General features: G+C 34.9%; 1 protein-coding gene and 1 long non-coding RNA gene across 6 annotated transcripts; both read left to right on the plus strand.

The window, feature by feature from the left end:
• The first annotated feature begins 4923 nt into the window (after nt 1-4923).
• Nucleotides 4924-5769, plus strand: LOC113771333. Its single transcript, XM_027315927.1, has one exon. It carries the CDS (start codon nt 4924-4926, stop codon nt 5767-5769), a length of 846 nt encoding a protein of 281 aa, XP_027171728.1.
• A 3011-nt stretch (nt 5770-8780) lies between these two features.
• On the plus strand, nt 8781-12245 carry LOC113780315. Of its 5 annotated transcripts, none has more exons than XR_003469516.1 (8): nt 8781-8881; nt 8964-9065; nt 9171-9399; nt 9499-9740; nt 9849-10056; nt 10137-10229; nt 10298-10855; nt 12054-12245. It is a non-coding gene; the product is annotated as an uncharacterized LOC113780315 (long non-coding RNA). The 5 variants fall into 5 exon arrangements; XR_003469518.1 differs by lacking the exon at nt 12054-12245 and having other exon boundaries at nt 10298-10402; nt 10487-10980; XR_003469519.1 differs by lacking the exon at nt 12054-12245 and having other exon boundaries at nt 10298-10375; nt 10487-10980.
• The last annotated feature ends 2109 nt before the right edge of the window (nt 12246-14354 follow it).

A 14354-nucleotide genomic window follows, 5' to 3' on the forward strand; every position in this document is an offset into this window, starting at 1 on the left:
GGCAGCAATATTCCTACAAGTGGTTGTCCATCGCATAGGGATGTGGTGAATTCTTCATGTGGAATGAGTCTGACCCGTCAAGATAAGGCATGTCATTTTCGTACTAATGAAGAGAGTCCAAATACAAGCTATTTTAGAAACTCTGTAGTCCTTTTTTCTTCGATTTGGGTTTCCTAAGTACTAGGACTAGTCCTCCCCCGGTCCCTCTATTCATATTACCTAACTGAAAATTAATAGTAGAAAACAAGTTTATAGGGCAACTATTAACCCGTTTGTTCTTTTGTTAATTTGAGATCCTTTAGTGTTGGTGCACAAAAAGTACTTAGGATTTTGAGTTTTCTCAATACAAGAATATATAGATATGTTTTGAAAGCGTACCAAGCCACCAAATGTAAATGATAAGTCTTGCTATGCAAGTAGTAGTTTTTTTCCTCAAGTAATAAGTTTTCTTTTCTTTAGGTTATAAGTTCTCTTATAATAGTCATAATTATATGTCATGCGTCCATATTGACGGCCAAAAATTGTTCCTGAAGTTCCTAAAATGGAATATTTACTATAGATTGATAGGTGGTGAAGTTACTAAAATAAGATAATTACTAAAAAGCAAATGCTCTAACAAATGTACGTGTGCAAATTTTTAAGAATTGTTTAAAACTAAACCCTAACTAGTTGGCAACCAATAAAAGCTACAATATGCTTTCGTATGTCTATTGTATAAAATATTGTAAAGTGATATAAGTACTAAATAATAATTCTAGATAAGTATATATAAAGTATAACTTTCAAGCATTAACTGATTGTGTATGGCTAGCAATAAACATGATACCATTTCTTGTGTCTATTATATAAAATATTGTGAAGTGTTATAATTACTAAAATAGTAATTAAGATAAGAACATATTATATGTATAGTAGAAGTTTCAAACACTACTTTAACAATGAAAACTTTATATGAAATTCATTCATCATAAATATTATGCATTTAGTACTAGTTGCTACAATACTAAAGCCACTGTGCCTAATTTTGGCATAAACATTTCTTTGCCACTTTTTGTACCTCTAAATTTAGCCCGCTATGGATCATCCATCTTTCTCTGCCTCAATTTTTATAAACATTTCTTTGCTACTTTTTGTACCTCTAAATTTAGCCCGCTATGGATCATCCATCTTTCTCTGCCTCAATTTTTATCTCATTCTCTTGCAAACTAACAAGTGTTCATACTAACCTAACTCATCCTAATCCTTCTAAACCTTTCAAACCTCAGTTAATTCAATGATGTAAGCAAACTAACTACAGTCAGTTAGTTTAATTATAAGAGCAATTATTTTAATGATAAAAGCAAACTATAGTTAACGACGGTGTTCATGATAAGGGATAAACAAAAAATATTGCTCACTAACACTTGTTACCTTGTTTCCTTATTATTTACTTGTTCCCTTGTTTCCTTATTATTTGATTTGATTAATGTAGTTTTTAGAGAGTGCTTAAATTATTAGTAGTGTTTCAAAGTTCAAATAGGGAAAAAAAACCCTAGTCTCCCCTTTGGTCTTTAGTCTCTCATAGTTGTCACCAAACTTGTCATATGTCTTCTTCTTAATTGATAAATTTCCCAGTCTCAACTTTCAACTAAACATTTTCTGTCCCATTTTGATTCATAACTAATCCCACAATTTCTACTATCCCACCCATAGTTATTAAACCCGACCTGGCCCGACGGTCGAACCGGTCAGACCGGTGAACCGAGCATTGGACCGGGCTGGTTTTGAGTTAGATTGTTTAAGCAATCAATCCGTTGACTAGTCAACAGACCAACGGTCCGACCGGATTAAACCGAAAACCAAGCCGATTTTGTCTACGAACCGGGTTTCGGAGAAAAAATTTATGGCTTCGATGAAATTCGAACATTGGATGTCTGGGCATTGCAACAACGCGGATACCACCAGGCTACTTCACAATATTGTGCTAAGGTTTCTTACTTATAATATATAAACCTTTTTTCAATTTTATCTTTTTTTATTTCTCTAAAACAAATTTATTTGGAATCTTTTAATAAAAATTTATAACCCCCAAACTCTATAAGTTATAAAATAGACTTAAAAAATAACATATTACATAATTCATTTTAAAGATAAATATTATTTTTAATAATTTTTTGCACTTAAAACTTATAAATAAGTTAGATAATTACACTGAATATAGATAAAATTTTATACTTAAAATTTGGTGTATTACTAAATAACTTTATATTTTATTGATTCTTATATGAATTAATTATTTTATAGCAAATTAAATTATATGAGTATTTGCTATGACATTATTTATTATAATTTATATCATATATCTTATATTTAAAATTATGAAATATAATATTTAAATATATTTAGTGACCCACCGGTTCAACCACTCACCCATTGGTTGAACCAATAATCCGTTGACCCACCTTATTCGCCGGGTTCCCTCCCGAGTTGGGTTTAATAACTATGATCCCACCATCCCACCTTGATTGATATAGGTAAAAACTTCAATGTTACCTTGTTTCCTCATATTAGTGAGGAGTTTTTTTGTTTATCTTTTTTTTTGGTTGCCTGCCACGGTATCCAGGGTTTTGCCCTGACTAATCCGTTGGTCGACCCGGGTCGCACACCTGGCTGTGGTGGGTGAGTCTCCCAACAAGGGTAGCTGCATACGCCAGGTTTCGAACCCGAGACCTGCTTAAGCGGAACCAAGCTGCTTACCACTTGGCCCAACCCCAATTGGTTTTTTGTTTATCTTTACTACAAGAAAATTAGTCTTCGACGACTTTTTTCAATGACAACAGATAGTCATCATAGAAGGTAAGACTTTACTCATGACATCTCACCTCATCACAATTGCCTGACTGAGCCAACTAGTCAGTGACGGCTTTGATATGTCGTCACAAGTATATTCCCACAAACAAACAATTGGAAAGCAGGAGACTACAATCAGTGACAACACATTGTTGTCATTATAAAATTCGTTTTTTCATATTTTTTTAATATATTTTAGTGAAACTATATTGCCATTATGATAAAAAAAAATATTAAATTTTTTGTCAAAACAATAAATGAATAATATTGTATGAGTAGAATCTATACTTAAAACAAAATTAAAACAAAAAAAAGTTTCATAAAATTTTTGTGCAGAAGTGGCGGACAAAGCAAAATCAAATTTTTGTTCAAAACAAGGCAAAGTAGAAGTGGCGGACAAAAACCAACCTCTCTTTGCCTCAAAACCTCTCAGCTCATTCTCTGAACTCTCTCTACCCGAAACAACAAATCTAGCTCACTCTCTCGGTAGCTCACTCTCTTAGCAGCTTACTCAGACTCACACCGTGGCTTGGTTCTTCTCTCTCTCTTTCCCCCCTATTTCTTCCAAACTTGTTTTACAAATATTTTGCCCTACTCTTGCATTTCTTATTTTTTAGAAATTTGTGTCCAAATTCTTTCTGAATCTTTTAATTTTGGGTGCAATCACTTTTATATGGTTGTTTACACGAATAATTTCTTGATTCCCCAAATTTTAGAGTTCTACAAGTCAAATTTAGTTTTAATTGAGTTTTATCTTACGAAGTTCATATTCTTGTAACAATTTATAAACTAGTCATCGAAGTTGTCAAAATCGTAACTACAAGAGTTATACTTTTAAATACTCAAATTACAAGTAGAAACTAGTAGCTAGGATTGGATTAGTAGTCACAAATTCTTAATTTTGTACACTACTGTAGCAAAGATAAAAAAGAATAGATGTTTAGAACACAGGTCATATCCAGTCAAGATTGATTAAAATCAAGAGCTTAGAAATTGGGTAGCAGTTTTATGAAGGTCTAAGTTACTTTGTCATTTTCCACTTTTTAGCTGGGGGAAGCATCAGCAAGTCAGGAGTTTGGACTCTATTTGTTATCCTTTATCCTTTTAACTTGATCCAAGATAAAATAATATCATTCGGTCAGTCCATACCCAATATAATACAATCCCATCTTGTCGCTTTCTAACATCCATGTCGAGAAATATGAAAATATTGATTGCTGAATAATATATTGGATAATAGGTTATTAATAAGTTAATTTAAACATTTTTAGGTACGAGTGTAATCTATGGTCCAGTATCATTGGACCAACTCAGGATTTGAGGTTATAATCCTGTATTTCCAGGATCAATCCATACCATTCTATTGTTGCTCAATTGGTTTAGAAGATATTGAGCAAGAAACATTTGCGTTGACATAAAAATTTTGATAGGGTAAAACAAGTATTAAGAAATTTTGATAAGGTAAGACAATAGGCACCATCACCTGCAATAGTAAGAATCTTTTATGGTTGATTGTCTTGAGGATACTGAGAAGTGAGATCCATTGGAATAATATCTTGCTGATCCTTACTTGTTTAGTCACTTTGGTGAAGGAATAACAGAAGAAATGTTCTCTAGTTACAAGAAATGGACTTAGAGTGCATGTACTATGTATTTTCTCCTCCAAATACTCATATCTCACTCATTTCTCACTGTTTGCAGCATTCAAAACACTTTCACATAAGCTTGGGATTCACTGCAGAATCTTAAGATCATTCTAAGCTCAAGCTGCACTTTTTCTTACTGGTAAATATATGTGCTACTTTATTTGTGAGTATGCTGCAATTATAGGACTTGTAAGTGCTCGTACACTTATGTGCTTTTATGTATGGGAGATTTGTAGATGACATGTGTGACTTTGGTGAAATGCGTTTTTATTTTGTTGGATTTCCATTGTTGCTATGGGAGATTTGTTACTGAAATGCTTGACTTCGGTGAAAATGTGTTTTTACTTTATTGGACTTCCATGGCTGTTGTTTGGGCAATTTAATTTTGCATACATAGAACTTCTATTTTCAAAATAATATTATGGATGTATTCTTTTTGTTAGGATAAATGGCAGCAAAAAAGATGGATAACAGCTGGATATCAATTAAGAACTACCTAGACCCCAAATATTTAGACGAAGTAGATGAATTTCTTAAGTTTGCTTTTCTAGGCAAGGATCCCAATTTTAGACTCCCATGTCCTTGCAAAATATGTAATAACTTTGATGACCAGACATTGAAAGTCATGGCCGACCGCCTGTGTGAAGGAATAGTGGATAGTTATACTAGGTGGATATATCATAGTGAAAGTTTTGAATGTGATGATAAGGAGAATGATATAGATACAAATGAGGAAGATAGTGACCCTGATGATATTGAGGAGCTGTTAAATGACGTAGGAGTTACTAACTTTGGGGAGAATTGGAGACATGGGGCAGAACATGATAAGGATTCTTGTGGTAAGGAAGAAGGAGAAGCAAGTAGGTTCCTTAGATTATTATCTAAAACTGAAAAAAGTCTATATCCAGGTTGTGAAAAGTACTCAAAATTGTCCTTTGTTGTCCATATCCTCCACCTAAAGACAATGAATCACTGGACTTGTAATTCTGTTGATATGCTATTCAAATTCTTGAGTAGTGTATTTTCCATGGCATCAATTCTTAGTTCGTATTATGAGGCAAAAAATTTCATCTGTGAGTTAGGGCTCAAATGTGAAAAAATCCATGCTTGTGAAAATGATTGTGTACTTTATCGAAAAGAAAATGAAGGCTTAGATCATCACCTGAATGAAAAATGTAAAGCACCTCGGTACAAATCTCCAAATTCTAAGGTTCCTAGAAAGGTGTTGTGCTTGCAAAGACTCTTTATAAACAAGGAGATTGCTCGTGATATGAGGTGGCACAAGGAGAGGTGAGTAGACAGTGACAACATGATGAGACACCCTGCAGATTCATTAGCTTGGAAAGATTTTGATAAAAATCATAAGTCTTTTGCGGAAGATCCTCGAAATGTGAGACTTGGGCTTGCAAGTGATGCGTTTAATCCATTTGGAAACATGAATAATTCATACAGCATATGGCCTATAATCCTCGTTCCTTATAATTTGCCACTCTGGAAATACTTGAAAGATCCTTTTTTTCTTCTATTAACCATGATTATTCTTGGTCCTAAAGCCCCGAAAAATGATATTCATGTATTCTTTAGACCATTAGTTGATGAGTTGAAAGACTTTTTTTTCACTGGTGTGGGGACATATGATGCCTTCACGGGAGAGAAGTTCATACTACATGCAGCGCTTTTGTGGACAATAAATGATTTTCTAGCCTATGGCTATTTGTCAGGGTGGAGTACAAAGGGGTACAAAGCATGTCCTATGTGTTTAGATGAGACTAGTAGTTTATATTTGAGTAACGGTCACAAATTGTGTTACATGGGACATCGTCGTTTTTTGCCTAATGATCATAAATGGTGTCAAGAAAAGAAGCCATTTAATGGAGAGTGAGAACTTAGGCAACCTCCTATGACTCTGTCCGGTGAAGAAATCCTCAAAAAACTGCTTGGTATTGACCACGCTGAGTTTGGCAACACTCATGATTTGCTTCAACAGAAGAAGGGAAAACGCGTGCAAAGCACTTCAAACTGGAAGAAGAAGAACATATTCTTTGAACTTCCATATATTGGAGTACCAACAAAATAAGACACAATTCAGACATTATGTATATTGTGAATACATTAATGAGTATCCCTTCAAAAACTAGGGACACTTGGCAGGCTAGGGAGGATTTGAAAGAGTTGGGATTGAGAGAAGAATTGCATCTACAACCTAGAGGGGGTACTCCTAAAGTTATGCCACCAGTATGTTACACTTTATCACGTGTAGAGAAAATTTTTTTTTGCCAATTTCTGAGCTCTATCAAGTTTCCGGATGGCTTTGCCTCAAATACACCCCGATGTGTTAAGATAGTTGAGTGTCAACTTTTAGGGATGAAAAGCCTTGACTGTCATGTGTTTTTACAACGGCTTCTTCCTCTAGCAATTAGAGGAATGTTGCCAAAAGATGTATCCCAAGTTTTAGTGGAGATCAGCAATTTTTTTAGAAAAATTTGTTCCAGAACTCTGTACTTAGATGAGTTAGAAATGCAAGGGAAAAATATTGTTCTAATGGAAAAAATTTTCCCTCTGAATTTCTTTGATGTCATGGTGCATTTAATGGTCCATTTACCTGTTGAAACTAAGATTGCTGGACCAACACAATACCGATGGATGTTTCCATTTGAGAGGTATTATTCCCTGTAATATTTAACACTATATGTTCCCACTTCCTTAAATCTCTTAATTGTTAACAACTTCGACTGGATTTTCTAATAGAAAAATGGGCCAATACAAGTCCTATGTTCGTAATAGGGCTAGGCCGGAAGGCTGTATTGCAGAGCGGTACTTGGATGATGAATGTCTTATATTCATTTCTAGGTATTTGCACAACGTTCCCACCAAATTTAATCGAAGGGAACGAAATGCAGAAAGGTTTGAAGGTATTGGAAAATTATCTGTGTTTTCTGTCATGGCTCGGCCTTTTGGGGCAGCAACATATAGCTACTTTAGTGAGTCCGATTTGCTGAAAATACGCCTATTTATCTTGAAGAATTGTGAAGAAGTAGATGATTATATGAGGTAAAAGTATACTTTGATACTAAATCTCTTAGACTTAGTACAATTAGTGTTTTATTTGTCTTATTCAAAACATAGTTATAGCATGTACATAAGTGAGCTACTGTTGAATCGGTAGCATAGAGAATATCTTGAAAAGCAGAATGTAGGAAATGTTCAGCAACAGCAAGACTTAGAGTTTCCAAAATGGTTTGAAGAGCGTATAAGTATACAATATACATCTTGAAACTTATGACTTTCAATTAATTCATAGTTGAACTAAATATTAAAACTTCTTAATTGGTTGGCTAGGTAACCTATATGCATACACGTGGGAGATATAGTGATGAATTCTTGTCATTGGCTAAAGGACCTGATTTTCGGGTGCATACATTTGCTGGTTGTAATGTCAATGGGTTTAGGTTTCATACCAAAGCCCGTGAAAGAGAAAAATAAATGTAGAACAATGGCATTATGGTCAAGAGGGATCATGTTAATAACGAGATAAACTTCTATGGCGTAATTACTGATATAGTAGAAGTTGAATACTCATTTACTCAAAATTGAGTAATTTTGTTTAAATGTGATTGGTGAGACTTAAGAAATAGTTTCGGAATCAAATTAGACAAACAATGTAACATTACTAGCATCAATATGTCAAGAACATGGTATCTGGGCCAGCTGTATGTATTAGGCTCCCAAGCTGAACAAGTGTTTTATGTTAAGGACTTGAAGTTTGGAGCTAATTGGCATGTTGTAGAGACAGCGAGTCCCCGTTCATCCTATGATGTTCTTGAGAAACATGAAAATGATTCTCAGGACAGTGAAGAGGCTTATCAAGAGGAGTATCGTGAAGATCTATGTGGTGTACAAGAAAACATCGAATTGGCCAGCTGAAGAAGAGGAGATCTACTAGCTGAAGTAATGATTGAAGCTGCTGTCTGTGAATCGACTTCTAGGCATGCTAGGCTGATGGACGACATTTTTATTGATAATGATGAAATTGAGCAGTGTTCAAGTCCTGAGGATGAAAATGAAAAAATTCTTGATAGTGATGACTATGAATCTGATTAAATAATTTTGTAATCTAATATTCTGGATTACCTTTTTATTGTAGTTTGTTGTTTATGGGTTTATAACTTTTTTGTGAATGTTTTTTGCTTTGTAGTGTCATGGCTGAAATATGTAGTTGTGTAAATGAATATAATTTGGTTCTAATCTAACATGATATAACTCTAGCTTTTGGGCTGTTTGAATTGTGTAATTGTGTAGGTAGATGGCTGGGCCGGGAAAAAAAGGGAAAATCTCTTGTATGACCAATTCGACAGTCCGATGATCAGGCTGGAGCATTGCAATCTGAAGCTAATACAAGCACCCAAGTAATGAAATTTGCCAAACCAAGTGTACTTTTCATCATGAGCAGTTTACAATTTCATAAACCAAATTTTTCTGTGGCTGTAGCAAGTTGCACTTCAACATAGTGTATCTACAAATACAAGCAATGTCAATGGTCTAAACATACCAAAAAGATCTTCTTGGATCCGTTTATTTGATGAGCCTGAGGTAACTCCTTGTATGTTAAATATCTGACTTGGTTAAACATACATATAGTGACTGAACTTTTGGCTGACTATTTGATTAAACAGTGAATAACTCATTGTATTATAGGTTCCTGAAGCATCGAATGGTACGAAAAATGGAAGAAGATGTGCAAATATCCAAGCTGATGGTAAGGAGACCGCTACAAAAACTTTAGCTAATGGGATGGCATTACCCACATCTATTGGGATGCAAACTGATAGTACTCCTTCCTCACAAAATGTTGGATCCAATCAGTCCATTGGTTACGAAAGTAATGAAACTGGAAATAGCAGGGATCTTGATTCAAATGGAAATGGTATGTTAAATCTGTCCAAAATTGTGCTACATATTAAATAAATGATGTAAGCTTTTTGAGTCTAGTGCTATAAAGCGTTATTTACTTTGCGATTGTTAGACCAAGTGAATGCGCAGAGTAAAAGGGTATTTACTCGTAACATTGCATTGTCAAATATAAAGAAGGCTGGGCAAAAGGTGCATGTTCAAGTTTCAGAAATGAGTGAAAGATTCATTGGAGAAGGTGCTTAATGATACATTTCAGAAGCAAGTTGTGTGATTCGGAAATATGGCAAATGGAAAGGCCCCAAATGGTCTCGACTCTCTAAAGAAGATAGAGAACAAATGCTGAAAATTGCTAATGTAAGTTGACATGTCCTTTGGTTATTTTTCTATTTAACTGGTTAGCAAATTAAGTTAGCCATTTTTCTGTTTTTATCTGGTTGTGATCTAAATTCTATTATTGTGCAGAATAGCTTTACTCATGATGAAGGAGATCATGTCAAACAAGCTTTGGTTAAGCAGTTCAATTCGCAACACCGAAGTCGACGATATACTTTTCACATGATTTTTAGGACATTCGAGACAAAAGAGGGAAGCTCTTGCAAACCGTCCACCATATGTGGAAGAATCTGACTGGATTTACCTATGTGACTACTTTTATAGTTCAGAATTTAAGGTATGTGCCATATATATTTGATAATTTCCAATAATCCATGTCTTTGGTATACTGATCAGAGCTAGAATTCACGAATGCAGGCAATAAGTGAGTGAAATAAGACGAATAGATCCAAGCAAAAACCTGCTCACACAGCTGGGACAAAATCTTTTCTCCGTCATAAGGCCGATAGGGTAAGTAAATATGCTAAACATGTGTTTTAGGGTGAGCTGTTGGGTTTATTAACTACTTATGCAAACAGGAAGTAAAAGAGGGAAGGATAGTTGGACCAATAGAGCTTTGTCACATGACGCACTTTAGCGGGAAGAAGAATGCTATGGTTGATGACATATCAGCTAAAAACTCAGTAAGAAAAATGCTAATCTCAACTTCACTCTCATTATTTCAGATCTCCTATTCATATATTAGCTTTGAAAATCTATTTTTGTAGAGGAAGATGAAAGAGATGTAGTTGGAATCTCAAGCTAGTGGTGCAAGTAGGACTGAGGAAGACATATGCATTGAAGTTACTGGGCACATAACTGGATATGTGCGTGGTCATGGCCCCTCCAAAGCTAGCTTAATAGTACAGAAGATTGCAGAGATTCAAGAGTTCAAGAAGAGAGCAGAACAAGCTGAGAAACGCTCAGTTGAGTTGGAAATTCAAGTTCAATCTCAACAACAACTTATGCAAAGGCTTGAGCTCCAACAAACTGAAATCAAAACCAGCAAACTGAAATGCAGGATCTCCTTAAGGCTTTAAGAGCCAAATTGCAATCTAGGAAGTAGGGCAATGAAGTTCATTGGACAATCTTTGATGGTAAAGCATCTTGCTCTTTGATAGTTGCATTCTTTTACATCTATTTTGGTTACAATGCCACGGACAACCTTAAACTCCAGTGAGATTATAATCCAGTTGTACTTTTTTTTGGCTTGTGCTGCTATTGGAGTTTTTTTTGCTTCCAGCTATTTTCTTTGTCATGTTAGATTCTTAATGGGCTTACTTCATAATGCACCTCTGTTGATTGAAGCTTGAATGGGGATTGGATTTGATTTGTTAAGGATAGTGGGGGAGTGACATAATAGATAGTAGTTTCAGGCTGTTGCTTCTGCATCTTTTGAATTTGTAGCCCCTGTGTCTCCGCTGCGTCTCTAGCAACTGACCAGTTAGATAAACGGCTGCAGAATCTCTTTTACTTTTGATGGTTTTCTGGGCTTTAAAGACAAAATTGAGGGGATTTGAGGAATCCTTTTTGGTAAACCTTGGCACCGAAACATGCAAAAATCCAAACTGGTTTCCCCATGTTGATTCAGTGTTTGGTTCCACCATTTCCTCAACAGGCTTATAGCCAGCAATATTTCTAGTATTCAGTAGCACTAATGCAGTTGAATTTGCATTGGTCTTCCCTTGGTTCATCGCTTGCTTATACAGTCGAGTACCCAGAAATATTACTCCACATAGCACATCATTTATGGACTGCCCCAAAAAAAAAATGAAATTTTGTACTAATATATTAGCCATGGTTGTTAAAGGTACTTTTTAAACATTTATATCTACATGTTTAATCCGTGTATGTGTTTGTTATCTCAGTAATCCTTCTACATTAGTAGTAGAATTTTGAATCCTTTATTTACGTTGCAACAAATTCTTTTGAAATCAAGATTTCATAATTACAACTAAGTTCCAACATAATAGTTTATGTGAATGCCAATTGACTAAAGGCTCAAAATGGTTCTAATTTCGTGATTAATTGCCTTAAAATTGGAGTTCAATTTTCTACATCCCATTACACATAATTGATAGGACTAATAGGAGAAGCAATGTTTTGAAACTTAGTTAGAGTTTTCTGTCGGGGCTTGTTGTTAGGTCCTTAGCTATATTGGGTTTTTTCTTTTTCCCCAGAAACGTTAGCTATATTGGGTTGTTAATGTACTCCATTCTTTGAGTCTAAGTTTGCATCTTCTTTACTGTTTTGCTCATCTTCTTATATCCTACTTGCTTTGCTAATTTATTGCAGATTTGTCCATTGAATTGCTGTTTTTGGATGATCATGAATTATGACTGGGCTGATGAATATTAGAGAATATGGCTTTGACTGGAAGACATTGGAGAGGCTAGTAGCTTTTGCTCATGCCGTGCTTCACTTTAGGACTTTTCTTGTTTTTTGGACTGAACTTCTTTTTGTAAAGTTACATTGTTTAGATGCCATATTTGGATCGTGATGTAAACCTTGAATTTGACATTTGTGTACTAAAAATGATATTTTGCCAAGGAATTTGTAATGTTGTAATCGGTTTTGCTTGTTTAAGTGTCCAAGTTTAGTATTTCTACTTATTTTATGTGAGTGATTCCAACTGCAAAATTGTGTATTTATTAGCGATTGACAAAATCAAATATCTCTATTGACAAAATGAAGTTGTCACAGAACAAGAAGGTGACAAGAGAAACTCCTCTGTGATAATAAAATTTCGTCACTGACTGAAAACTTAATAGTGATGAAAAATGTTGTCACTAATTTGGTAATATAACAGACAACAATCTACTGTTACCCTGTCCAAGTATTTCTGACAACATAGCAAGGTCGTCAATAAAACTGCAACTCCACTATCGTCACTGAAAATGGTATATCACTGACGACTTTTTAACTCGTCACTGTTGACTTTTACCGATGGATATATACTGACGACCTAGTGACGACTTAGATCTGGTTAATAATTTATTTCTGATAACTTGTTTCTATTCTGTGACGAGAACATGTTTTCATTGAAGACCAATTTTCTTGCAATGAATTAATTTTGTTACCTTGTTTCCTTGGATTAGTGAGGAATTTTTTTTTGTTTATCTTTTTATATGAACAAACTAAGGTTTTGTTTATCCTTTTTTTTTGTTTTCTTGTTTATCTTCAGTTAGAGTGAGTTATATTAGTACGGACACTTATTAGTCTAAGGGAAGGATATGAAATGAGACGGGGGGTGAGACAAAGGAGTTGTTGGATACTTATACTCACTATAAGTGTTCGACTAATGCTCAAACATTACCAACAAAATAACTACATCAAAACTGGTTCTAGAGAGGTTGTTGAAGAAACTTATTCAAGACGTCCTTGTGGACACTGACCGTAAATCTGTTTATGGTCGCCTGCTTCTGGAGTCTTTGGTTTCCCAATTTGTCCTTTAAGAATTTCCAACTCCTTCTTGCCCTCTAAGTCTATCAGAGCTGGCAAAGAAGGTGGTTCGTGGATTCAAAACTGGTTTTGGTGTCACCCAAACAAAGCTAAGGCATGTTGATTTCAATAAAGAAGTTAGGAGGATTGTAAACACCTCTTGTTTTACAAACAATAACGACAGGATCTATCTCTTACAGGGGGGAGACGCCTAAATGCAGAGTAATAGTTTCTCCCTTTTTTTTTTTTTGCAAAGTTGTAAAGGACACTGAGACACATAAAAATAAATGTGGCATGTTACTAATTTTGGTGTTGTAGGGCTTTGAGGCAAGTTGAGAAGCTTAGGTGGGAAATCGATGCACTTGAACGGGTGAGAGACTCAATTCAGGTACATGGTTTTCTGTTGCTCTTTTTTGTCCATATTGTTTACTTACTTTTCTTTATTCTTGACAACAAATTCCCCACTCTAGACACTCACTTTTCTTTATTCTAACAAATTCTCTACTCCAGGCTGAGCAAAGACAAATTCCAGAGCAATAAAGGTATGCACGAATATCGCTCAAAAATGTACCATTCTTTGTTTCCATAACAATAAGTTGCATGTCTATCTCCAACTTCGAAATGCACATCTTTCACTTCAGACATCTAAATACCGCAACATAAAATACCTTTATTTGAATGGTAGTAAGACATGAATCACTTATAGTTGGATTTAATTCCAAACAGTATTTGATAGTGTATTAAGCTAGGACTAGGTAAGAAAGACTGCTTTTTACTAGCTGGTGGCATGATATTGCTCCATTCTAAGTCTATGGCCATGGCCTAGCAACTGATTCTACCAAATGATTGAAGGCAGCATATTAACACAGATTGTAAGAAGTTTCTGGAGAATTTGGACTCTAAATTGTGCATCCTCATGTTTAAACTGCCTCCTAAGAAAAGAAAGCTTTAAAACTTCATGGTGTTACTTAAAATTATTTAATTCCAGTTTAGTCAAACAATGATTTTTTTTTTCTTTTTTAGTGGCACAGACATAGAATGTGCCTATGTGGTTATGTTATTTGATGTAATGAGAAAAAATGGGGTGGCTATGTAGCTTAGATCTTTCATCAGCACGTACAAGCCAAAAACAAATGAATCCTTCACCAACAACAA

This window comes from Coffea eugenioides, chromosome 1, assembly GCF_003713205.1.
Source record: "Coffea eugenioides isolate CCC68of chromosome 1, Ceug_1.0, whole genome shotgun sequence".
In the NCBI taxonomy this organism is placed as follows: Eukaryota; Viridiplantae; Streptophyta; class Magnoliopsida; order Gentianales; family Rubiaceae; genus Coffea; species Coffea eugenioides.